The sequence below is a fragment of the Mercurialis annua genome, linkage group LG6, assembly GCF_937616625.2.
Source record: "Mercurialis annua linkage group LG6, ddMerAnnu1.2, whole genome shotgun sequence".
In the NCBI taxonomy this organism is placed as follows: Eukaryota; Viridiplantae; Streptophyta; class Magnoliopsida; order Malpighiales; family Euphorbiaceae; genus Mercurialis; species Mercurialis annua.
The window spans coordinates 37,337,633-37,363,834 of record NC_065575.1 but is presented as its reverse complement, the minus strand read 5'-3'; the positions used below and the strand labels follow the sequence as shown (position 1 = coordinate 37,363,834).

General features: G+C 31.4%; 2 protein-coding genes across 4 annotated transcripts; one reads left to right on the top strand and one right to left on the bottom strand.

Moving 5' to 3' along the window:
• The first annotated feature begins 5,994 nt into the window (after positions 1-5,994).
• Positions 5,995-8,232, top strand: LOC126685952 (chaperone protein dnaJ 72-like). The gene is made up of 4 exons (XM_050379959.2): positions 5,995-6,211; positions 6,687-7,142; positions 7,493-7,562; positions 8,020-8,232. Exons 2-4 carry the CDS (start codon positions 6,754-6,756, stop codon positions 8,080-8,082), a joined length of 522 nt encoding a protein of 173 aa, XP_050235916.1. The 5' UTR covers positions 5,995-6,211; positions 6,687-6,753; the 3' UTR covers positions 8,083-8,232.
• A 786-nt stretch (positions 8,233-9,018) lies between these two features.
• Positions 9,019-16,320, bottom strand: LOC126686978 (GEM-like protein 1). 3 transcript variants are annotated; one of them, XM_050381310.2, is made up of 5 exons: positions 15,903-15,987; positions 11,503-11,737; positions 11,303-11,404; positions 10,165-10,442; positions 9,019-9,404 (listed from the first exon to the last, which is right to left on the bottom strand). In XM_050381310.2, the coding sequence occupies exons 2-5, from the start codon at positions 11,627-11,629 to the stop codon at positions 9,195-9,197; spliced, it is 717 nt and encodes a 238-aa protein (XP_050237267.1). In that variant the 5' UTR covers positions 11,630-11,737; positions 15,903-15,987; the 3' UTR covers positions 9,019-9,194. The 3 variants fall into 3 exon arrangements, with proteins under 3 accessions (XP_050237267.1, XP_050237268.1, XP_050237266.1); XM_050381311.2 differs by having other exon boundaries at positions 11,503-11,623; XM_050381309.2 differs by lacking the exons at positions 9,019-9,404; positions 10,165-10,442; positions 11,303-11,404; positions 11,503-11,737 and adding exons at positions 12,473-13,353; positions 13,445-13,891; positions 13,968-14,531; positions 16,079-16,320.
• Between the last annotated feature and the right edge of the window lie 9,882 nt (positions 16,321-26,202).

The window sequence follows — 26,202 nt, the reverse complement described above, 5'->3', positions numbered from 1 at the left end:
TGAAAGATTGGGAATCTTTTTTTGATTGGATTTGGTTCGAGGTGATTATTGCATCATTTGGACGGTTAGAGCCCAAAAGGCTCCTTCTTATTGGTCTAGCCCAACGGTGGCTTTGCGGCTGTGTTTATTATGTTTTGTTTGGACATCTGTTCCTTCTTTATGGGCCTAGACGGTGCTGAGCCTATATGATTCTTTTCTTTTTGGTTTTATTTACTTATTTGAGAGAGAAGCAAAAGTACATCTTCTAATGTACTCCCTCCGTCCCATTTTATTTGTCCACTTTCTAATTTCATACATATTAAAAAAACTTTAATTACTAATAATTCTTCCTTTTGTATCCTTTTTGATTTTTGAGTTAATTTAGAATTACTATATTAGAAAAGAAGAATAGTCAATACAATAATTATAGTAACATTAAATGTCAATATTCTATAAATTATATCTATTTATATTAAGGGTAAAAGAGGAAAATATGTGTATATAATACAAATGTGACAATCATTTTGGGACATCCAAATATAGAATAGTGGACAAATAAAATGGGACAGAGGGAGTAGAAAATTGAACAAAGGATCAATTCACCCCCTCAACTTGGCGTAGTCAATTTCGCCGTTTTTACTACAAACTAACCCACAACTTGTATTTTCGTATTAAAAAAATCCGCAATTTGTATTTTCGTATTAAAAAGACCCCTCTGACATAAAAAAAATAGTGGATTAACTAATTATAATATTTAACCTAATTTAATATTAATTAAACATAATTAAAATTTGTTTAACACTAATTATATCTAACTAAAACTAATTAAACCTAATGCTAACCCTATCAGAAACCGCCATCGCTGCCACTCTACCGACCGTCGCCTACCGAAATCTGCCACCACCGCTTGTTTGTTCATCCTTTTTGGGATGAGCAGGCTGGATTGTTCATCCCAAAAAAGAAATTTGTTCATCCCAAAAGAAATGAACGAGTTGTTCATTCTTTTTGGAATTAACAAATTTGGTCATCTCTTTTAGGATAATAAATTTATCCATCCCAAAAGGGATGAACAACTCGTTCATCTCTAGGTGATACAGGTCAAAAATTCTGAGGTCGCTTCTTTAGTATTTCATGCACAAGTAACAATATACGCTCAAAAGGACCTCAGGTTGATGTTGCCTGAAAGCCGCTCCGATGCTTAAATCAGTAATGGTTTCTGTTAGGTAATGAGTGTATAAGTATTTTGGGTTAAAGAATGATTACCTCCTCAAACATTGATAGGCTTCTATTTATAAGGCCTCTAGTGACCGGTTATTCTCTTGAAGATCGTGGGCTTGAGCCACGATCTTTTATTAGATCAAGGCCACGTTTTCCGACTATTCATAATAGTGGGATGGTGGAGTTGGCACGTCATTCTTAATCATCGGCTTAACTGGCGAAGTGTATAATTGAGACGGGCGACGACTCTATTTGATCTGGGGGAGGACCTCAATCAGTGCGTTCATGAGGTCTTATAGACGACCCCAGTTCATAAGGCGAAGCCTGGGGTTCGGACATTTCTAGATCGATATTAGCTCTGGAAAAAAAAATAAAAGAGTGAGATTTTTAATTAAAATAATTGACCTTGATTACTCCTAGTTAAATTTAATTAACTCAGATCACAGATGGTGGTCGACTCTTTACAATCTCAACTTTTAATTGTTATTTACGGAGATAGGGTTTGGATCGACAATCTCTTAATACATTTAGAGGTGACTTATCCATTAAAAATAGGCCCATATTATCAATCTGTCCTAATTGACCATGATTAATTAAAATTCTAAACAAACCTAATTAAAACCTAACTTAATCTAATTAGCCATAATATACTAAATTATCCCTAATTTAAGGGGGTGTTTGATAACTCAACATATTTTTTAAATTAATGTATTAAGCACTTAATTGTTTTAAGTTGGTTTGATAACTCAAAAATGTTCAACTTAACTTATTCAGTTAAGTCAAAAATCACTTAAAATTACAAGTCAAAAATTTTAACTTATTTTGTTGAGAAGATAACAAAATTACCACAAAAAAGCCTTCTATTTACATGATTTACCACATATTAGAACTTTTTTACATCAGCACCATCTTTATTGCTTGCATACAATTTTGATGATGTCAGCGTGCGTCATCCTGACGCACGCAGACATCCATGCGCGTCAGCAGGCCTGACGCGCGTCAGGCCTGCTGACGCGTTACGCACTGTTAAGAACAGTGCATTGTTATGCACTGTTCTTAACAGTGCACATTACCTACATATTTTTTTTTGTTTCTTTTTTAAGTAAAAATAATTATTTATATAATTATTAATTTAAAATGTTATAATTTACTAGCATAAATATTAAAAATATTATTAATTTTAATTTTAAAAATATAAATATATTAAATTTTAAAATTTTAAAATATATAAATACACAAATAATATAATTTTTAAAAATATAATTTTATAAATTATTTATTGGATACATTACTAATACATTAGCATGTATAAATTATACATATATCACGATTTAAAAAAATGTATCTCTCATTTTTTTATAGCATAAATTACACATTGATAATAAATATCTTAAAAATGTATCAATCATGTATAAAATATGTATCAGAAATGTATAAATATAAACCGGATCTATCGAATTAGTCGGTTGATTTAATTACAATCGATCAAATATTTAAATTATGTATTAACGATGTATCTATTTAACTACATTTAAAAAATATATTAGAAATTTATTTATTAAGTATATTTATATATATATATATATATATATATATATATATATATATATATATATATATATAAATTATGTATTAACGATGTATCTATTTAAATACTTTTAAAAATATATCTATTGTGTATAAACTATGTATCAGCAATGTATCTATTAAGTACATTTAAAAAATGTATCCATCATGTTTAATTTTTTTTGATAAATATCACGTATACATTATGTATCGGAGATGTATTACATATGTATCCGAGATGTATCACATACGTACAAATTACATATATGTTTATAAATTTTTCTAAATATAAAAACGAACCAATCAGTCAGTTAATTCAATTAATGTATCAAATATGTATTTATCATGTATAAATTATGTATCGGAGATGTATCAGGAATATATTTAAATTACAAATTAAATGTAGTCGATTAGAATTCAATAAGCACTAGAAAATAACATTAGCACCAATAACATATCCAAAAGGAACTATCTAACATTCAAAAATTAAAAATTTAAACTCAATTCATTAAAAATAAAATTAGAGATGTATCGCGGATGTATCAAAAATGTATCAAAGATGTATCCGATCTATTTAATAATTTTCTACAAATCGCGATGGCTTTTCTTTCTCTTCTCTCTCAAAACACATTTTTTTCCTATCAATCAGTCCAACAATAACCAAAATATTAAAAAGAATAAAAATAACAGCTAAAAATAATTCTATAATATTACTGGATAAAATAATTAATTATACAGTACATATATAAATAAAATCAAATTTAAACTCGTCTCCATTGATGGTAAATAGACCTCGAGATCACTCCAGAGAATCCAAAAATATCAAAATAAATAAAGAGATAAAGAGTTTTAAATTTGAAAGAAAATTAAATTTCAAAAATGAAAGATCAACAAATTGATTTGGGTGGCGTGTGTACAGACAAAATATTAACTTGTTTGGATCTCTCAGTGCTTCACATAATCTTGCAAAAAAATGGCAGTGGGAGGGAAAAGAAGGTTTTTGAACTCAGTCAGTGGCTTCTTTCTAATTCTCTGCGTCTCCGAGCCTATACTTAAAGACACTGTGTTATGAAAATCCATAGTGAACACGTGTTGGCTTGAGAGGATGGTGGTGGTGGTTGAAAAGAAATAAGGGAAGTTGGTATTAAAGAAAGAAAAATTGTATGGAAGTAAACAAATTGATTAATATTGTATTATGTGAAATAATGAGTCATTATTGTGGTTTTTTTGTTATTTTCTCTATTTTGTTTACTAAATACATTAAATTATAAAATATTAATTTTATTATTAAACAAATTTATATCATTTATGTATAATTTGATTTTTTGTACACTACCCATTATTTTAAATTATCATCCACCAATAAAAATATTTTATCTCATATATATTATTATTTTTATTTTCTTGGATATCATAATGAGTGTATATATTTAGATCAACAATTAAACTTATAAATTATTATATTTTTTTACTGTAAATATTTTGTTCTCTATCTTTTTTTTTTCTTTTTTAAAATCTATACGGTAATTTATTTAATATTTTTGCTCTTAAATATTAGTTGGACTTTTGTTTGTAACACATAATAATTATTATAAGATTTAAACGACTTTTAAAATTTTAGAATTAATATTTTATTTTAAAAATTCATTTTAAAAGTAAAGGGTGCATTATTATACTCTTTAATAACTAATCATCAACATATGCAAATAAAATTTATGATATTTATTTATAATATATACTCCCTCCGTCCCGTTTAAGAAGTCCCATATTCTATTTTAGGATGTCCCATTTAAAAAGTCCCATTACTATTTTTAGAATACTTTTTCATTGAATACCCCATTTTACCCTTATTTTAGTTATCTTAAAAGAGTTTTATGGAAAATTCCACTATCATTAATAAGGGCAAAACATGAAAAAACATGAAAAGACAAGAATAATTAATGTTTTCTTAATCTGTGTGTAAAGTCAAATGGGACTTCTAAAGTGGGACGGAGGGAGTATATATATATATATATATATATATATATATATATATATATATATATATATATATATATATATATATATATATATATAATATACGTAATATTATTTATTTTAAAGATTTAAATAACTTATAACTTACATTTAATAATTTATTTTTAAAACAATCAATGTTCAGAGGTTTAATATGTCAATATAATAATTTTCAGTTACTATAGTTATCAGACTTATTTAGTTCAACCGTTAAAAGAATCAACAACTATTATTTTAAGCATTTATAATCAAGTATTTTCAGTACTTAACTTTTAGTTTTATCAAACGCCAGATAAAAATAATAAAAATTTTAATATAAGAAACTCAAACTTCGCTGCCGCCCTACTTGCTGTCGTACAACCCACTGATATTGCTCCTCAACAAACCTGCCCCTCTTCATCTTCTCCATACTACCAATTGTTCGTCTGCTCGAAAACAATTGGTTTTGAGTTTGAATATATACATGTATGTTTGTCCATTTGAACCTAGCAGGGTTCAAACAAACAAACAAACTAAGAGCATCCACAATGGAGAGTGTTTAAAACTCAATAATCGGTTGATATCGAGCACTTTCCATTGTGAGTGCTTAATATTTATTGAGTGGTTGGTGCAAATATTTATTGAGTGGTTGGTATGCACCAACCCTTCAATAAGGAACTCACTCTTCTTTTTCATGCTTTGTTTTGTTAAATTATTATTTAATGTAATATATAAAAATGTGGGATCCTTATTAGTTTACTTAGTTAAAATATTGTAAAAATTGTATAATATATATGGATTTAATGAAAATATGACGTGATATGACTATCAGACTCAAAAATAGTCTAACGACTGTGAATACTCTAATATGCTTAGTCTGTTTTAGAGAAGAAAAAGTGATTTAGCGAAGAAACGTTGGACTATAGTGGAATGAGAAGTGTTGGACACATGAGTTTTGGAAAAGAAGTGATTTGGATTAAATTGAAAACTATAGATATGCCTTTAATTGTTTTTTATTAAAATAATATAGTATTTGAACTTTAAAAACTAGAAGGGTATAATTAAAATTTGAAAATTATTAAATGCTAATTTAAAAAATGAATAAAATATTAAGATTTTTTTTAAAAAGATTCATTTTATAATGGAGAGTGTGTTTCACATAAAGGGATGAAAATGAAAAAAGATTTTTTTTATATACAATTTTATCAACCTCTAAATTGAAATAATCAACTTTATTGGATGACTTTTTTAATCTTTTGTACTAAGTCGAGGGGGTACGTAATTTCGGCACTGGTCTATTCGGAACCGAACCAACCAATGGTCAGCAGCCCTGCCGGCAATGACTGCCTAGTGCTTATTCCAATTTTTACGAAAAAAGAAATAAAATTATTCGGGGTTGTCTTCTTTGCGAAGGTCATCTTCGGACAGCAATAACTTTCAGGCAATGATTTTGGTAACCTAATTTAATTTTATTTTCCCGAGTTCAATTTTAGTAGCTGCTAATTTTTATTATGACAAAGAATACTCTAACTAGGTTTAGGAATGAGTTGAGTATCACATGATTGTTGGGTTTTTGGCTACATGGTTGATCTTGATAGTCTTTGATTTGTGTTTGATCTGTATAATTATAATTGTTAGTGTCTGTTTAATTTTGTAAATCCTCTCATAATTTTATTGATTTTAGTTTTTTTTTTTTTGATAATTCATTGATTTTAGTTTTAGATACCACAATTCTGCTTGATGGCTCATACAAATCTATACTTGAAATTGCAATTCATTAATGACAAACTGCAAAATAGTGGGAACTGGGAAGAACCATTCATATATTACATTTTAAATCATTGTTGTTATTACATTTTTTTCCAGCATCAAGGTTCCATGTTGAATCTGCAAGCCAAAGCTAATTTAATTTCATCCTTTTTGTCAAGGAATTTTGTGAAGCTGGTCATAGAGGGATTCGTTTTCTGTATTTGCGCCCGTAGTTGATGATAGAGTATGGATTGGTACAAGATATTAGAATTAAATAAGAGTGCAACGAAAGAAGAAATTAAAGAAGCGTATAAGAGATTGGCTCTCACATATCATCCAGATAAGCATTGCCAATCTCCAAAGGCCGTGAGGGAAAGTGCGACTCTCAGATTCAAACAAATCTCTGAGGCCTACCAAATTCTTTCTGATGATTGCAAGCGCGCTGATTACAACATTCGTTCCTCTGCTTATAGTAGTACTAGTCATGGCTATGGCTATGCCTATGGACATCAATACAGTTCGCATTCTTATAACAGGCAGCATAGAAAAGGTGGTTATACTTATGCCTCCAAGTTGGATTCTGTTTTTCGCTTCTTAACGACGCGTTCTTTTCTTCTCAATTTTGCCTTTGCTAGGTATGCTCTACTTTTTATGTTGTAACTTATTAAATTGTTATAAATATTTATTATTTAGACCTTGTGAATTATACTTGTCCAACAGGTTTCCTACATTTTTAACTTGCTTTTGGTGTTGTGTACTAAAAGCTCTTTTTATTAATCAATTAAGGAGTTAGCTTGTCAAACTACCTTGTCGGTATACAATATTCAAAATAAATAACTGGTTTTGAGTAGTTAGTTTGAATAAGCGTAGTAGATTGATTATGAGAGCTTAACACTGGTGTTCTTAGGAAAGTGATCGTGGGACAACAAGTAGACGTCAAAGCTTTTGGAGATTTTTAATATCAATTTTTTCTACTTGTGTGCAGTGTTTTAATTGGTGGGTGGATGGTGATAGATATGAGCGGTGAGGCAATGTGGAAAATACACAACTCTGGGGTAAGTTGATCTGCCATAAGAATAACCAGATGCACTGCATTTCGTATAACATGTTGCCATCTAATTATGATTTGGTTGATTGTGTCAAAGTATATTACCTTTTGGCGTGATTAACGACTTGTAACTTCAATAGTACTTAAACTTTTACCTTATATTTGCGCTTCAATCTTAATTGATGTTTGGATAAATTTGTGGTCTTCATGATGGGGCGAGCTCATTTTAAATAATGGTGATTGGGATCTGCTCATCATGCACAAGTTTGAGCATTTTGATATGCTGTGCAATTTTTGAACAGTGTTGTATTTTCTTGTGTTGGTAGATAAGCTATGCGAGTTATTTTGTAGTTTGAATAATTTGAAGGGCGATGATATAATAGTTGAAGCGAAATGGTTATAAATTAGGCGTTTTGAAAGAAATTTAGAAAATTAATGATGTTTTGTGTGATTTGTCGATGCAGAAATCATTTGATGAAGCCATGGTATCTGTTGAAAAAGGGAAGGCAGATAGGCAGAAGGGGTAACAACAAGTTCATACTCTATCTATTCTATATCTCATAAGTATGTGAGGTTTGTTTGGCTACTTAGTTTTTCCATTTTGTTATTCCCAAACCAAAAATCTATTAGATATCTGTATATGAAGTAAATATATGAAAATTTATACTTCACTTCCATTTCATGTGTGCTTATTGCATTTATTCTTTGTAAATGCTGTAATGGATTAATACTAATGTGATTAAAATGAAAAAGACGTGTAAAGGTGGTGATTTTATATGCAATTAACCCATTTAATTTTATATACTAACTAAAATAATTTTGAAAATTAAAGGGGGGGCCATGCCCCTCCCTCCGTCATAGTAAGTGTACATAATGAAATATTTAAGGCATGAAATGAAAATATGGAAAACTATAAAAAATTAAGAAATATATTACCGATTTAAGGTTATTGTTGTAATTTTTCCAAAACTTTATTGTGCCGAAAGTAGGAATATCCGTCAAAGGAGAATAACTTGAACCAAACAAAGATGATTGGTTCGATTTATTTATTTTAAGTTTTTATGATATTTTAGTTCAATTCATTTTTACATTAAAAATTAGAAAAAAAATCAAATGTTGTACAATTTTATCAAATAAAGTATTAAATATTTTACTTTATGAAAAATTAACCAAAAATTGGTAATTTATTTCAATAAAATTAAATCGAATCATATTTTATTCAAATTGATAGTCATTTTCTTTTAGCCTGATTGGTTTTGATAAATCACTTTTGAACCAAACTAGTGGTGTCCTATCTTTTGTTTGATTCAATTTTCTTTATATATCATATCATCAGAAGTAGGTTCAAATAATCGTAAATATAGATTTTTAAATAAACCAAACACAACTATATTCATTTAAATATTTACAAATGAATTTCACCAATTTTTGTGGAATTCACATGAACTATAATAAACAAACCATAAGTCAAATCAGCATCATATACATGAGCTAATTCTCAACTTATTGATACTAAATCATAAGTTAAAATATAACTACACATCTAAATCCATAAAGTATCACAACATTACATGTTGAACAACTCTGTTCTGGCATGACTATCTTATATATTATACAAAGGGTGTTCAAGTCTTAAATATTATACAGAAGAAACACGGATGTCTCGAGAAGAGTCACGAGTTCGCTGCAAAGCTTCAGTAAGTTGCTTGAGTGCCTTGTCGTATGACATAAACCCCATAAACCAGAAGTCATGGCCATCTGTCGTCCCGATTTGGATGTACTTTTCGGAAGGGTTCGTTCTGCTTGAACATGGATTCACTGTTTTCAGTTTATCAAGCTGCACCACCACCTACATTGACGCGTTTTAAAATTATCAGAAGTTCAATCATACTGAGAAACTAATAGGTTAATGTCAAATTATTCTAATGCAATAATGGCCTTGTTCAAACTTGCTACAACTGCAGTGGCTTTTGACAGAATAATGTATGAGTTGTTAGTCCAACTTAGATAGAAGTATGATGAAAATTCCGTATCGTACCTTGTTTACGCATCTGTATTGTATTGACAGAATGAGAATATATGAGGCTGACCAAGAAAGAAAATTCTATTTGTCTTTGAGATTAAGCAAAGTGATGGAATTTATTCTCTAATACAAAAGAACTACTAAAAACAGGTGAAAACGGAATATCTTTTTTGAAAAAATAATGGTAAAGCATAAGGAATCCGGCATAGTTTATATAAAGCCATATAAAAGCGAACTGAAAAAAGATAGACTTAACGACACAAGTCCGCCCAATTGATCAAGAAACAAACAGAAAAGGCAAACTATTCAGTGACACTAATTTTCTAAGTGATCAGGTCAAACAAATATGCACATGATTCTGCGTTAACAACCTACTAAAATTGAAAAGAACTCACAAGAATTTCGCAATATTATCTCTTAAATCTATGACTTAGTTAGATTACAATCAGCAAATCCAATGTTTAATATTGAAGAACTGCTCATCAAAAGAATCTAATACCCACGAACATGTTCAAATTTCAATCTACAGTTTGCAATATTGACTGCATCACTTTAAGAAAAAAATACTAAAATCGAAGATAAATACCTTGTAGTACATCCATTGCTGCTGTCCAGTAGTAGAAGAACAAGAATAGAAGGGATAATCACTACAAAACACAACTCTTTTCGTGGATATATAGAGTGTCCCAATTGCAGGGCCAGAGGAAGTTGAGAAGTAACAAACAAAAGCCTTTATGAGCTTCTCTCCAGCCACATTTCCAAACGCCTGCTGGAACACTTTATCATGTCCTCCTTCAGCCAGTATCTTCGTCCCTTGTGAAATCCTTGCCATTGCTGCATCTGTGAGACTGGAGCTAACTTTCACTGTTGTTGACAAATAATAGAAGTACACGTTAGATTCTAAAATAACCTTCATTTCGTAGTCGTCAAAAGAGCGGATTGATAATCTCAATAATTGTAAATAAACTAGAAATATTCATTCAAATATGTCGTTATGGGTGTGCAAAAACTCAATCAAATCGTAATTAAACTAAACAAACAAATTTTGTTTGATTCGGTTTTAAAAGTAAAAAAAATTCAGTTCACTTTTGATGCAAACCAGATCAAAAAAAATGAACCGAAACGAAAAATAAATCAAACTCTTAATATCAGTATAGTTTTGTAATTTTTGTTTGAACCAAATGCAAGCGCCTATGTGTAGTCAATATTATTTTACAGACAAATAGATAATTGATTTTCTTCTTCCAAACTGTAAAGAAACAATAACAAATGTCATCTAATGCCAAGTAATTTTTTATAACAATCATGCATATTAAAGACTAAAAATTTCAATCAAACACAAGTAACTTTACTGCTGTGCTGACATTCCTGTTTGATCATGGCTACAAGAGACTAATGGCCATTTCAATAGTGGGTGAACATAAGACCTAGGTAGCACGGCCATGAATACGGAGAAACGGGACATTTGGATATGGACACAACGATGTTATCTTAAGATTTGCTATGTAAAAAATATTCTGTCCAAAACGTCAAATATTCGGAAGGTCTCCGAAACGGATACGTTGATTGAATGAAGTGTCCGTGCTACCTAGCATAAGACTGGAGAACAATAACCAAACCAAAGAAAAGCTCTCTTCAAGCGTCAAAGGATTTTCATAAACTGAAAAAGAAAACTTATAAAAATCAGCAAGTGTTTTACAGAAGATAGGCTTTTTGGAACTTACAATGATGCCAAACATTATCAGCAAAAACCTCAGCTTTTCTAGCAGCAGCATCAACCCTTTTTCCACATTTATTCAACACATCACATATGCTACTGATCGGCCCTGAAATCAAACAACACACCAAGAACTCAAACCAAACCAAAACATTAACTCTTATTTCTAAAAGAAAAAAGAACACAGCCATCACCAATCATACTCACTTTTTCCATACGGGCCGTATCCATTAGGACGAGCAGAAGCAACCTGGAGGTAAGGGTTGCCATTATTCTGATAATATGGGTTATTCATATTGTTGTTGTTGCTGTTTGGGGTGCTTTGAAGCTGCATTTATAGTAATTTTGTTACTCTGTGTTTTTTAAGGATTTGGTCAGCCATGTTTATTTTGATGACCATACTTGACTCTACAAGAATATGTACGAATCATGAGTCAATCATCTGTAGGCAGAAGCAGGAAAAGCCAATGTGAAAATGTTAATGCTTTATATTAAATCCAGGGAATATTTGAACTTTCTGTGATTCTAGTTGATTTAATAAAAATTATGTTCTATGAGTAAACGAATTGATTCTTGTATTAACACACGGACGTTATACATTAAACTTTTTAAATCAGAGGTGTAAAAGGATTAGCTTAGAACCTTTGCTGTGCAAATTCCATAACGTTAAATAAAGGATAAGTGTTTCATGCATTTGAACTGAGTTTTCATCTGTATTTATTCAGAACTCAAACCAAATTTCTCCCAAAATAATGTAAACAGTGGTCAATGTAATTTCAACTTTTTAAGAGGCAACAACATCTTTATCCATTTTCTTATTCTAATTTAGTTTTTTCCTGTACTAGTATGTAAAATTGTGATAGTAATTATTTCATTTTTGTTTGTTTTAATATTTATTACTTTACGAAAGTGTTTATAATTTATTGGAAGATTATAAATGAAAAATAGTAATGTGTTTATGAAAAATAAAAGGATTCTTTTTCATATAAAATTTTAACATTTCACGTTTGTAATATAACCATTATTTTAAAAGTTGACATCGAAAAGTATAATTTTTTTATTTTTTAATATTTTACCGTCAAAAATCATTATCTGATGTCATTTTAATTATTAATAACTGCCGAAACAGCAATCATTTAGTGAATAAAAAATATAATGGTGCTAAAAAAAGCCAAAATGAAAGATTAAATAATTTTGCCAAACTTAAAAATTTAAATCACTGCAATCCTCACATCATTCCCTATTCATAGGACATGACCTACAGTTATGGGCATATGTAAGACATTTTCTACAACAGTTGGTATTCGAACCGTCTCTAAATGTGGTCCATTTCATTCCGCTGCTTACTTTCAACCGCCCCACCTTTCTTTCTCATCCACTTGCTGTTAGGAACAAATGGAATTTCGGTGGAATCGATCCAATGATCACGATCACGCAAGGGTTGAAAGGAAGCGGCGCTCCACGCTAGGATTGCATATTCGCATCTGTAAAACCAAGCAATGTACTGACGGGGGTTCTCTCCATATTGGGTGCAGGCAGCTATTGCATGGGAGCACGGAATCTTCCACTGCTGAAATTTTCCACAAGTGCATGTCCCGTCCAACAGATAGACTTGCTGTCTATGACCACCCTTTTTTCTATCAAAGTCGCGCCACGTCTTGACATCGTATATCTTTTGGTCTGGATTGTACAAAGCAGCTTTATGAGTCTTTGACTTCTCTTCCCCATGTTTCATTATATGTGCACAAAGTGGAGTCCACTCATAATCGCAAGCTAAATACTCTTTATATGATGTCCAATGCCTAGTGAACATGGAGCCGAGCTTGTTAAAAATTGCTTCCAGCATAGCGGTGACAGGGAGCCGGTGGATGTTCTTTAACATTGCATTTATTGACTCGGCGTAGTTTATTGTCATCACACCGTGCCGGCTTCCAGTCGTGTCGCCGCTCATGCTCCAGTTTCCCGGGTCAAGGGCGTTAAGATACGCATAGCCCTGAGGAGAAGCTGCTTGCATCAATCTCATGTACCGCTCTCTCTTCTTCACTTGGTAAGCGCGTCCTATACAGCGATTAAATTACAAGATTAAAAAAACCCTCATTTTTCCGCTTTCTAAAGTTTTATTAAATAGATTTAATGATTAGAAAATTACCAGCTTTTTCAACAAGTATCTTTAGATGTTTTTTTTTAAAGGAGGTGTGGAAGTTGCTCATTAGGTGCTGAATGCAGATCTTGTGGGTGTAACTGGTCCAGTCAGGTCCGTCCATGGTAGTCATAATGCCGGCAGACTGATCAGATATAATACACACCTTTCGCTGACGCAAAACATATTTCTTTAACATCCTCATGAAATACTTCCAGGATGGGCCAGTTTCTGACCTCACAAGGGCAAAAGCTATCGGCATGATGTGATTATTCCCATCAATCGCAGAAGCTATCAACAACGTCATTTCGTATTTTCCATATAAGTGAGTGCCGTCGATGTACACGACAGGCTTGCAATAACGAAAACCCGCCACCAGTGGCTCGTAAGTCCAAAACATCCGCTTGAACATTCTAATTTCGGGATCATCTTCCTTGCTCCGTACTATGGGGGAACCTGTGCATAAACCGTTATTCATAAATATAGAAACAAGAATACTTTTTAATCGTTAAAAATAAAAAACCATTTTTACCAGTAGCATGCCACACTGTCCCAGGATTAGTGGCGGTCATATTCGACATAAAATTGCAAATCTCGCCAAAAGAGTCGTCCCATTCCCCGAACATGTCGTTGTCATCATCATTAACGGCCCCGCAGAAGTGATTTTCTACCTCTTCCTCACCACTATCATCACAATTGTCTAAATCACCTAGGTTAGTATCCCTAACATCTACACATACTTGAGCGAGCGGGTTGTATACTATGTAAAACTCAAGTAACCTCATTTGCGACGTCGACGAAGCATTACGAAACATTATTGGCATGTGAGCATCTGTCTCTATAGGAAACGCATCGTATTTAACAAATTGGCCCCTTTCATCGAATCGTGGCATTCGTAGGTAAATTTTCACTATCTCATCACCATCATTCAGTCTAATTACCCTTCTAATTAACATTTCCAAATGTCCGTAATTTATCATACTCCTCACCTTAATTATTTCTGATTTGCCGGAGACGTACGCAACTCCACCCGGTGTGGTTATTATTGTACCATTCCAGTAAAATTTAAAGGATGGCAGTTCATTCGTCTTCATTACTACATTAAAAAAATTATTTTAACTGGAAATTTAAAAATTGACAAACCCAAAATTTATAGCATTGAATTTTAAAGGCCGAAGATACAAAAAAACCCCTGAACTTTCCGAGAAAGTACAAGACAGTCCTTTTACTTTTTTCTGGCTCAAATCGACCCCTCAATTCCCTTCCGTCTAAAATCTCCGTTAAATGATGACGTGCCACATAAGAAAAAAGTTTAAAAACATCCTTAATGTTTAAAAGACTTACCAATTTTAAACTTATGAACTTTTTAATCATTTTCACCCTCTTCTTCACTTAAAACCTCTAAAAAAACCTACTTAATTTTCATCCTAATTAACTCTAATAAAACACTAATGAGACTTAATTTTAAAATCGCCGCCGACTACCGAATCCACTGCCGGAACCCGCCACAACCGTCCCATTCAATATTTTTTTTATTTATTTCAATCCTCTTTGAGAGGATGAACAGTGGCCTGCTCATCCTCTTTGAGAGGATGAACAGTGGCCTGCTCATCCTCTTTGAGAGGATGAACAATGTTCATCCTCTCAAAGAGGATTAATTTTTTTTAAATTGATTTTTTTCGGTAAGGTTAAAAAAATTATTTGAATTCTGATTAAGTTTTGAAGTGTCTAATTAAATTTATATTGGTTTAAATGAATTTCGATGTGTTTAATTAGATTTTTAATTGTGTTTTGTAGTGTTTAATTAAGTTTTAATGTATTTAATTAGATTTTTATTTGTTTTAATTGTATTTCGAAGTGTTTAATTAGGTTTCGATTGGTTTAATTGAGTTTTAAGTGGTTTTAACTTATAATTTTATTTAATTATAAATATTTAAAAGAAAAAGCTGGTGAAATGTGTTAAAAAATTACAAGTATAAATTTCGTAAGTTATTCAAAAATTAAGACTGTTTTTGAACTTTTTCCATATGTGCTACATCATCATTTAACAGAGATTTTGGACGGAAGGGGTTTTTGTTAGAAAAAAAAATCGAGGGGTTGTTTTGGACCCAAAAAAAATAAAAGAGTTGTCTTGTACTTTCTCAAAAAATTCAGAGGTTTTTTTGTACCTTTGGCCAATTTTAAATATTTAAGTTAGCACAACTAAATCCAATTTATATTTATCTAATTATGCTACGGTTTTCAAATTAATATTACGGTGTATAAATTAAAATCTTTATGTTAACATTTAAACATTCGAATTGCAATTCAGATTTGTCTGATTAAATTTCCTAAAATTTAACGAAATTTTTAGAAAGTGACAATTAAATCTAATTTACATTTTTTTAATCGTAAATTTGTACTAATTTTTTAATATTTCAATTTTAATACATAGTTCTCTAATTGTATAAAAGAAAACGAAACTTACCTGTTGTAGTCCCTGTTAACTCCATAAGAATAAATAATAAAATCCGTCAAATTGTCTTGTTCTTTTTGAAATTACATCTTTTATCCTGTTCACAAATTAAATATAAAATACATAATTAATAATTAATATTTAAAAGAAAAAAATTAAAAATTTAAAAGAAAAAAGAGAAATTTTACCTTGGCAGTGAGGGAATGAATGAAGTGCCTATGTGTTGAGTGAGCTGCTCTTTAGGAAAATGAGGGGAGGATGAATGATGAATGCGCTTAGGGCAATTTTTTTCATATATAGAGAGGGAATTTATTCCCTGTCGGTAGTGCAGGGAAAGATTCCGTGCACTGCAATGAAGTAATAGGCAGATTTGAACTGCGGATTACTTTATTGCCACGTTGGCGCACCAGTGTTTGGTGGAGTTTTGTTCAATTTATAATTAACTTGTGGCGGTCAAGTAACTCTACTGCCGTGCTGAAATTCCTGTTTGATCATGGCTACAAGAGACTAATGGCTATTTCCATAGTGGGTGAACATAATAAGACCCAGGTAACACGGACATCGACACGGAGAATCAGGACATTTGAATACGGACACGATGAAACGGATTTATTTTAAAAAAAATTATAAAAATCAAATTCTAGTATTTGAAACATTAAGTGTGTTCGAAATATTTCCGAAACTGGGACATAATATACATTAAATTTTCTAAAGAGGAAATTAGGCTGACCACTGCACAACACCTAAATAATCTCAATAATACGATCGCACGTGTCTTCCTTCAATAATATATCATCCTCTTTTCTCAATCTCTCTTTTACCTTTTAACTTGATGTTTTTACTGTTAAAAATATTGAAAATTGCGGCACAGCTTTTCTCTCTGTCAACGGTCACTAGTTGAATTTTGCTTTCTCCGTCAACAGTCATCGGTCGATTTGTTCTCTCAACAAACCAATCTATTTCACTAACGGACCAAAACCCACCTCCAAAATCCGCACCTTTATACTGTACAGTGAGAATTATTTGATAAGAAGATTAATGGTTTTTTGTACCCTTAAAGTGATGGCTTTTGCGAAAGTTAAGTTAAAAGAGTTTAGATCTGTTTAACATTTTCTCTTACTGGAGACAAATGATTATGTTTTGTTATTGTTCTAAAGAAGATAGGGAGAAAAGAATTGTGAGTAGAAATAAGTTGAATTTATCTTTACAAGCACATTGAAATTGTAGTAAATCTGATTATTTATCATTCAAATTGATAATTCTTGATTTAGTGTGTCTGTGATTAACGAATGGAAAAGTGGATGCTAATTTTGAGTCATTAAAAAAGAGGTTCAGTTACTTTAAACAACATACTCTTCATGTGGTTGATTGTTGTTGCTCTTAAGGAAAAGTTTATAATTTCATTTTATATGAATATACATTCACTAATTTACATAAGATGATTATTGTATTTTGTTGCTTATGTCTCTGTTTTCTTGTACATATTAAGTGTCTATCTGTCCAACTTGTAGGGGAGAAGGTGAAGTGATGTTTTAATACTGTCAAAATATGTATTAAAAAAATATTAAAGTCAAATTGTCTCTGTTTACTTTTAATTTGTTTTTTAAAAGGTTACTAGAGGTTTGCTAAATGTTTACTAATAGATTTTTAAGTAAAACAATAGTAGACCATTAGTAAACTGTTAGTGAACTCATAGATATTCCCTCTGTTCCTTAATGAATGACGTTTTAGACAATTTATAATATTCCAAAATGAATGACGTTTTTGATATTAACACCACATTTTACCTAAAATAACCTTTCTTTTCAAAAGACAGTGTTTTGCTTTTCAAAAGATATCTTCTCTCTAAATCCCTTTACTATACATCTTCAAGAGCTCTATTCAAGGGAGCTTTAACTGCGGAAGATTAATGTTTATCTATGAATTTAACACTGCAAAACCCAAATTGAACTCACTGCGGCTCTAAAAACCATAAGCAAACAATACATATGCAGCAAAACAATATCTAAACAAATTACAAAAAACTAGCATACAACTTCAGCGGCGGCTAAGGTAGGCTGAACTTCTGCTGGAGCTGGTGGTGCAGGGGCCGCCGTCACTTATGTATGTTTTTATCAAAATATTATTTTCATTTTTTAAGAAAAATATCCAGCAAAGTCGCAATCTGAAAGGACAAACAAATATAGTAATTTGATAGTAGACCAATAGTTAACTACCTATTAGTTAACTGATAGTAGACCGTTAGTAAATTGATAGTAGACCAATACTTAACTACCTATTAGTTAATTGATAGTAGACCGTAAGTTAACTACTCGTTTAGTAAACCAAAAGATAAAGTAATTTTGTACATATTTATAATATTTATAGTAAATCAATTAATAATAAATTTATGTTTTAATAATTGTATCTTTTTACAAATATTACTTCCATATTGTTTTTTAAAAGATAGCCAACAAAGTCGCAATCGTAAAGGACAAATAAATATAGTAAATTGATAATAGACCAATAGTTAACTACCTATTAATTAACTGATAGTAGACCGTTAGAAAATTGATGGTAGACCAATAGTTAAACACCTATTAGTTAAGTGATAGTAGACCATTAGTTAACTACTCGTTTAGTAAATCAAAAGATGAACTATTTTTGTATATTTATAAAATTGATAGCAAATCAATAGTAAATTTATCTTTTAATTAATTGATTGTAAAAATTCTGGCTTTTTACCAAAATATTATTTTCATCTTTTAAGAAAAATATCCAACAGAGTCTCAATCGTAAAGGACAAACAAATATAGTGAATTGATAGTAGACCAATAGTTAACTTCCTATTAGTTAACTAATAGTAGGCCGTAAGTTAATTTATAATAGACCAATATTTTTACAAAAAAAAATACATATAGTTTTTGCAAGTTCACTAACAGTTTACTAAACAACTACTGAATTTATAAAAACTAAAATAATAAATCAAATTGTATAAGGATATTTTTAATATTTGTTAATAGAATTTTAAGTGCTTACTAATAGGTTATCTAATGGAAACTAATAGATATCCCAAAATTCACTAATTTTGTATCAGTATACTATAAAAATATTTGACTATTAAGATACCTAAGGTTTTCAAAAAAGTTTACTAATAGGTTTCCTAATATTCGCCGATAATAAAACAATTTAAATCGGAATAGTATGACTTTATGTTTGTTAATAGATTACTAAAGGTCTACTAAATGATTACCAAATACTTTTCCTGATAGGTTACACTTTCAACTATTAGGTAACCCAAAGTTAACCAATAAATATCCCTAAAGTTTTCTAATATATTTTTAAAAGTTAACAAATAAAATTTATTTTACATCCCTTTAACATTGATATAGGTGTACTAATAGGTTACTCAAAATGTCTTGAGTAAACTTATAGTAAACGTGTTCAATTTTTATAAGAAAAGAAACTAATTTCGCACATAGTTTATAATACTAAAAGTAAACTAAGCAATAGTTTTATTTTAAAATTTTATAATTTAAAAAATAAACAATAGTAAATTAGTGTTTTTTTTAAGTAAACAGCTAGTAAGCAGTCAGTAAACTTATAATAAAAATTATCCACACCTTGGTTAACTGATATTACATGATCACTTTTATAAGAAACACCTTGTTCAACTGCAAATTACAATTGTACAACAAATTCGAGACAAATTCCAGCTAATACACCATTAACTAAATTAAAAGTACAAAAATTTAGATTAAAAGGATCAAAACTAAGAGCATTGGCCAATATCAGAATACTTAAGCTAATCCAAAGCAACTGTTCCTCCATCACTAGCCTTAAACAAATGCCTGAATTGGAACAAAATATAAATTAAACAAAGAAACCCAGTTAAATAAAAGCTAGTTAATTTAAACTTAAATCAAATGAAGAACCAACCTTTTAATTCACAAAATCAGGAAAATTCCCACAAAAACTCAAGAAACCAGTTTAAAGATGAAGACTACACATGAAAGGAGCTCCATAAATTAAAAATGCCAAATTAATACTGAATTGCTTTTTAGAATAAAAAAATGATGATTTTGATTAGAAAACAATACCTTAAAGGAATCTTCTTGAGAAATGATTTCATTCAAGAACCAATCACAAATAGATCTATCCAATCGACATTTTATACAAGAACCAATCACAAATAGATCTTATCCAATCGATGCCCAGTGAACTGCTTCTCTAATAGACCTTTCTATTAGATGAAAATCAAAATATTTTGCTTGAATTTGCAGAAAGTCTTCTCTAATAGATCTTTCTGTTAAAGTGAAGAAAAAGAAAAAGAAATCCAGATGAATATAAACAAGAGCAGCACCTAGAGGACAAGATGCACAAACCGAGTTATCTTGTTCGTCTATGCTTCATCGATCTTGAAAGAAAAATCGCCATGGATGCTCCGCTATAAGGTCGCGAGGTAGGATTTGACGAACCGATGAAAAGGGAAATAAATTTGGGAGTTCGTTAGAAACTGTAGTTTTCAAAATAAAAAGTTTATTTTTGCAACAAATTTTGGTCAGATCGTAAATTTTAATTAATTTTACTCAATAGGTACTCTTGAGAATATTTAGGTGTTTTGAAGGTAGTTGTCTAAAAAACCCTTTTCTAAATCAGAGGCGTATATCATATGGATTAGATTAGAACCTTTGCTGTGGAAATTCTCTAGTGTTGTATGCATTTTTTAATTAAGTTCTATCTATATTAATTCAGAACTCAATTTTAGATCATAATCCAAAAATGTAGACAGTGGTCAATGTAAATTTCTCCGAATTTAGTTTTTTCCGTACAAACATGTAAATTTGTGACTTTATATCTAACTATTTTATTTTTAGGCTATTTTAATAATTTCATTGTATAAAAGTGATTCTCGGATAATTATAAATGAGAAAAAAAATATTAATGATATAAAAAAAACTGTAAAAAGTATATAAATTATAGGCCTAATGTCTTAAAAAACCCTGACCTTTTAGCCTATTTTCAATCATACCCTGACGTTGAAAATTTGTCAATTTTACCCTATTTTACATTTTTGTGTTTCAATTGTACCCTGAAAAATTAAATTAACGTCTTTTGCGTTTGGAAATTTGTTTAAAACATTCTCCATGTCTCGCATATATTGATTGTATATTTTTAAAATTTATTTAAATTTAGTTAAATTAATGAGAAAATTACAGAATAATTAATAAAGCGGTACTATTTTACTCAAATACCAACACATTTCAAACTTTTCCCTTCTATCAAATGTGTTTCACATTTAATACCTTAGTTGGATTAATTATTACTTTCTATAACCATTTCTTCTTAAGCTGCCACGTCTCCATCCTCATAAACTAAAAATGTCGACGATGCCTATCTCTAACCTCACTGTTCCTCTCTCGTCTGCCATTGACGGTGTCTAGTTTTTCTCTATCGGCTCTCTTTCTTCGTGTCATTCAATCTCTCTCTCTCTGTCACTGCCATCTGTGACACTCGCTCCTGCCTCTGTCGTGATGGCGATGCCGATTACTCCTATCTTCGTCACCTGATTCCTCTCCGTCGTCGTCATGGGCTTCGTCCTCGTACACTGTTAACGTCTTTCTGTTTTTCTCTGTGATTTCTTGAACGCTGCTGCTCGGTCAGTCTTTTTAATACACTCAGTTAAATTGATTTTTAGTTTTGTCAAATGTTAAATTGATTTTAGTTTCCGGTGAATTAGAGGACTTATACCCGGGAAAATTTTATTTCTTTGAATTACGACAAAAAAATGGGGCTCTAGATTTCAAAACACTAATCTTGTTTTAGGTATTTTTCTCTCTTTTTAAATATCTGTTTTCAATTCTTTTTACTTGTATGTTGCACTGCTAGCTCAAAATTTCCAAATTGTTAGTGGCTTTGTTCTTCTTTTTAATCTTAATTTACTTTAAATTACAACTTACTAGCTGTTGTGTATTGAATAATGATGGTGTTGTTGCAAATTTTATTCTGAATTTTTTTTATCAGAAAATGAAACAAGTTAAAACCCCACTTGAAATTCCTAGTCTTTCTGAAGACCCACTTTCCAAAACTTCTCCTGTTAAAGTGTCACGACCCAAATTATTGAGCGGCGACCGGCGCTAGGGAATGGGAGTGGTAGCTCCAAAACCCGTAGCAAGCCTGAAAATACATATTAATTTTTCGCAAATCAAATTATATCTCGTATATCATCATAATATCAAAATATACACGATCCCTGTTTGAAATACATATCAGAGTTAAAGCGCTTCACAAATAGAGTCTGACTATTCTAAACTACTGCGGACTTGCTAGAATGAGAACCTAGTCTCATGACTCGTACTACTTCCGAGAATTAAAAACTTCGGAAGCTTTAATTTCCACATCGTACCTAACTCAACCTGTAAAAATTGGAATAACAACAGGGTCAGTATAAAACTGAGTGAATACACATAATTACAAGTAATATTGCATAAAGGGTGAAAACGTTTAAAAACCTCTTTATATAGAAAATATTCTTTTTGAATTATACTTCACACGATCTTACTCCCAAACATACTTCGTATGTTCGTTCATACTACCAGAGGCCATGTACGTGTCATAAACTAAGCGTTTATGTTATAGACGTACTTGATATCCTTGCCTCATTCTTATGTTTCATGTACGTTTATACTGCGTACGTGCTTGACATGTTTTGTTTACTGTTATAGTTTTGATTGTCTTTATTTTTCTTATTAAGTTTCTCTAACTTCATTTTTCTGACATCGATATCAAAGCCAACCGATGTGTTTCATCTGTCTGACATCGATAGCAAAGCCAACCGATGTGTTACGCATATCTGACATCGATAGCAAAGCCAACCGATGTGTTTTACATATCTGACATCGATAGCCAAGCCAACCGATGTGTCTTTAATCATCTGACATCGATAGCCACGCCAACCGATGTGTCTTATCTCATATCTTAATTATTGCTCTTGTTTCATATTGATTCTCGATATATATATACACTTGATTTTATCTTTATATGAGTCCCGAGGACTATTATCAAGAATGGGTAGATACAGGTCTCGGGATACCTCTACCGAGATCAACCTTGTATCTCAGTTCTTATATTTGGTTGTACCATCGTACAACTTCTCGTTTTACGTTTATTATTTAATTATATATTTTCCGTTATGTTGTATTGATCCTTTATGGACCATAACATGCACATTGCAATCTACAATCATACATCTATAACACACGCACGTATGGTATTCGTTATAATTAAAAGTACGTATGGGAACGTACTATATTTCTTTGTAAACATATGAATAATAGTACATATGGGAATGTACTATACTTTTCTCGTGCATATTTGGTTCGATACTTGTATATTGCTTAACCTTTTTCCCAGTATTTTAAACAGATATGTTCTTTTCATCTATTTATATTATTCTTAAAATAACGCAGTACGGAAAGTAATCATTTTCAAAACATACATACATGTACTTTTTCAAACATACTATTAAACATATAAGTATTCATATAGTCGCCCGTATATAAAAATACGCGACTTTATGAATATTAACGAGTAATTAAAATGTACTCACAACGACTGCTATCCAATCTACCGCAATGCTACCAATCTATCACACAGGTTCTATGCATTGTCCGATCTTGTAGCTATTCCAGCTCGTCGGCCTGGTAGCTCGTCGGTACGCCCATTACTTATCCAAATTACATGTACGTTTAATTCATAAACGTAAACTTTAGGGTTTACTTTCATTTCGATGAACTTTCAAGGAGTTTTCAGGACAATGCGCAGGTGCTGCATGCACACTGACACTGTTTAGTAAAACGACGATCTCTCTCAATTGAACCGTTGGATCGACATGAAATTTGACATACGCGTTCCTAAGAGGCAAATCTATAAACTGACCGTTGGGATTTTAAATCTGTCAAGATTTGGGTAGTGTGCGAACGCACACAATGGGTGTGCGAACGCACACCCTAAATTTCAAGGAGTGTGCGAACGCACACCCTTGACAGCCCCCGGAAAGTCATTTTCCGGGGCTTTTCAACCATCCCGACATGCTTAAAACATAACCACCTCCAAAACCCATATCTCGGTTTATGCTAAAACGTTATAAACAATCCAAAAACGTCAAATTCAATCCTAAAACACAATCTCACTAAAACAGCCATATATATTCGATTTTTAACCAAATTTATTGAAGATTTACCTTGAAACGAAGCTTAGGATCGATAGAGGATTCGATTCTGAAGAAATCGCCGCGAAAATCACTCGATTCGGACGTCGAACGGCGAAACGGCGGCGAAACGACGGTATCGCTCGTTATCTCTCTCGCTCTCTCTGGACTCTTCTTTCCTTCTGATTCATATCTTTCATTATACATAATCCGGCTAAAGTGCCACTTTGATCCTTGTTCTTTTTGTTTACTATCATTTATCCTTTAAACTTTTCTTTCGTATGATTTAGTGCATAACTAAATCGATAAACTCTTAAATTATTACTGTTACGTATTATTTATATCCGATAAATAATACGAAGCTCGATATTAACACTTTCCCGTCAAAATCCAATATTTCCATTTCCGACACAAAGTGGCTAAATTACCACTTTGGTCCCTGCACTCTATTTTGGGCTTTACTTGACATTTTTCCTTTTAATTCCAATTCTAACTTTAGAATTGAAATATAACCGTAATTTCCTCATAATTAATTTCCTCCAAACCGACCTACTAAAACTTATTTATCTTAGTTTTATCGGAAATCTTTCTGATTTCGCCATTCTGGCGAATCCAGACTGGACACATGGTCCAATTAGCTAATTAAATATTTTGGGGTATTACATTCTTCCCCCCTTATAAAAATTCGTCCTCGAATTTTCATATACCTTCCTTAAATACCTTGTTTAATCGTATTCTTACAAACTGCTATAATAGTTTACCTTTTTGATCTTCCTCGATAGTGAGTTCAGTTGTACTCACATATATACTTTATCATTAGGGATGATAAGCTTCGTCACCAGGCTCCCTCGTCTAGACAATTCATTACTCTTCTTTATTTGGTCGTTGTCACGACTTGATCTTGTTTTCCAACATCGTTTACTTCTATCATTATTCCTTATTGAGTGATATGGACACTCAAATTATACGTGTTTCACTATCTACGTAGTCTCATTACCCACCATCTTCTCTTGTCTCGTTATTCCACTTATTATATATAAGTTCCTTCTTTTACTACTTAGTACTAGATTCATATTTATTATGAATCAATTCTCTTTTGTCGACCGTTTACGATAATATCTTATTTATATTCTTTAACAAATCCTTGTTCATAACCTATCATTCTTTTCCTTCCACACTTCCGCTGCGATACTCTGATAATCATTCACTAACTGTTGATTTGCAGTTAGGTTCATACAGTCTCTTATCTATGACTATTCCTTGGTGACAGTATCTCGATATACTTATCGAGTAACTTCCCATGCTAACAATCCTTAACCTTCTTACTACTGCTTGATTCATAATCATTATGAATCAATTCTCTTTATTCGACCTTCTCGAACAACGTTGTTTTATACGTAGGGTTCATATCTCTGACGTAATTAACTTCTATGTTCGATTTCCTCGTCGTAGAGGTAAACATGCTTGGAATTTAAACGTGGTCGCTATCACTTTACATGTTTGTAAAGTAGCGTTGTTGTTCTTGTATTTAATATACAAGGCCGCTTTAGAGATTTGCAATTCAAATCTCGATACGTTGCGATTCGCATTACATTACTCGTCGTTCTATATATTTGTCGTGTTACATACGTTTATTTTCATATAGGCCTAACAAGGTGATCAATCTTGTTCTATGCCTCTATGTACAGAGTCACTGTCAAAGCTTACTTACGTTAAAAACTCATCCATTTTAAATCACGATACTTTTCATTACACAAATCATGTCATAATTGTGCGCCGGTGTGATGACTTCTCTCATCACAAGAGTTGCAATGACACTCCTCCTTTTCATTTTCAGACATACACAATGTATATGATGCATGTCCTATTAGTGAATGCAATATGGATGTAGTGATGCAATTCTATTCATGTCAATGCGATGTTTTTATGATTCGTGTCCGGGCACAATTATATCTTTTCAAAACATCTCATTTCAATCAAATACTTTTCTTTTCATAAAACGAAATTTACGTAAGTTTCTATCGACATAAGACTCTGTACAAACTTTTATTTATAGCGATTAACGCTCTATCACTCACAAACTAAACATACCTATTACATACGAAAAGATATAACCCTATTCGT

What these genes read in the sequence shown, in the direction of transcription:
- LOC126685952 (XM_050379959.2), top strand. Translation starts at nt 6,754, where the DNA reads ATGGATTGGTACAAGATATTAGAATTAAATAAGAGTGCAACGAAAGAA. An exon ending in CTCAATTTTGCCTTTGCTAG is followed by an intron (nt 7,143 to 7,492) that starts GTATGCTCTACT and finishes ACTTGTGTGCAG; the next exon opens with TGTTTTAATTGGTGGGTGGA. An exon ending in GGAAAATACACAACTCTGGG is followed by an intron (nt 7,563 to 8,019) that starts GTAAGTTGATCT and finishes TTGTCGATGCAG; the next exon opens with AAATCATTTGATGAAGCCAT.
- LOC126686978 (XM_050381309.2), bottom strand. Translation starts at nt 15,927, where the DNA reads ATGGAGTTAACAGGGACTACAACAG. An exon ending in GTTAACAGGGACTACAACAG is followed by an intron (nt 14,532 to 15,902) that starts GTAAGTTTCGTT and finishes TTTTTAATGTAG; the next exon opens with TAATGAAGACGAATGAACTG. An exon ending in GACAGTGTGGCATGCTACTG is followed by an intron (nt 13,892 to 13,967) that starts GTAAAAATGGTT and finishes GTTTATGCACAG; the next exon opens with GTTCCCCCATAGTACGGAGC.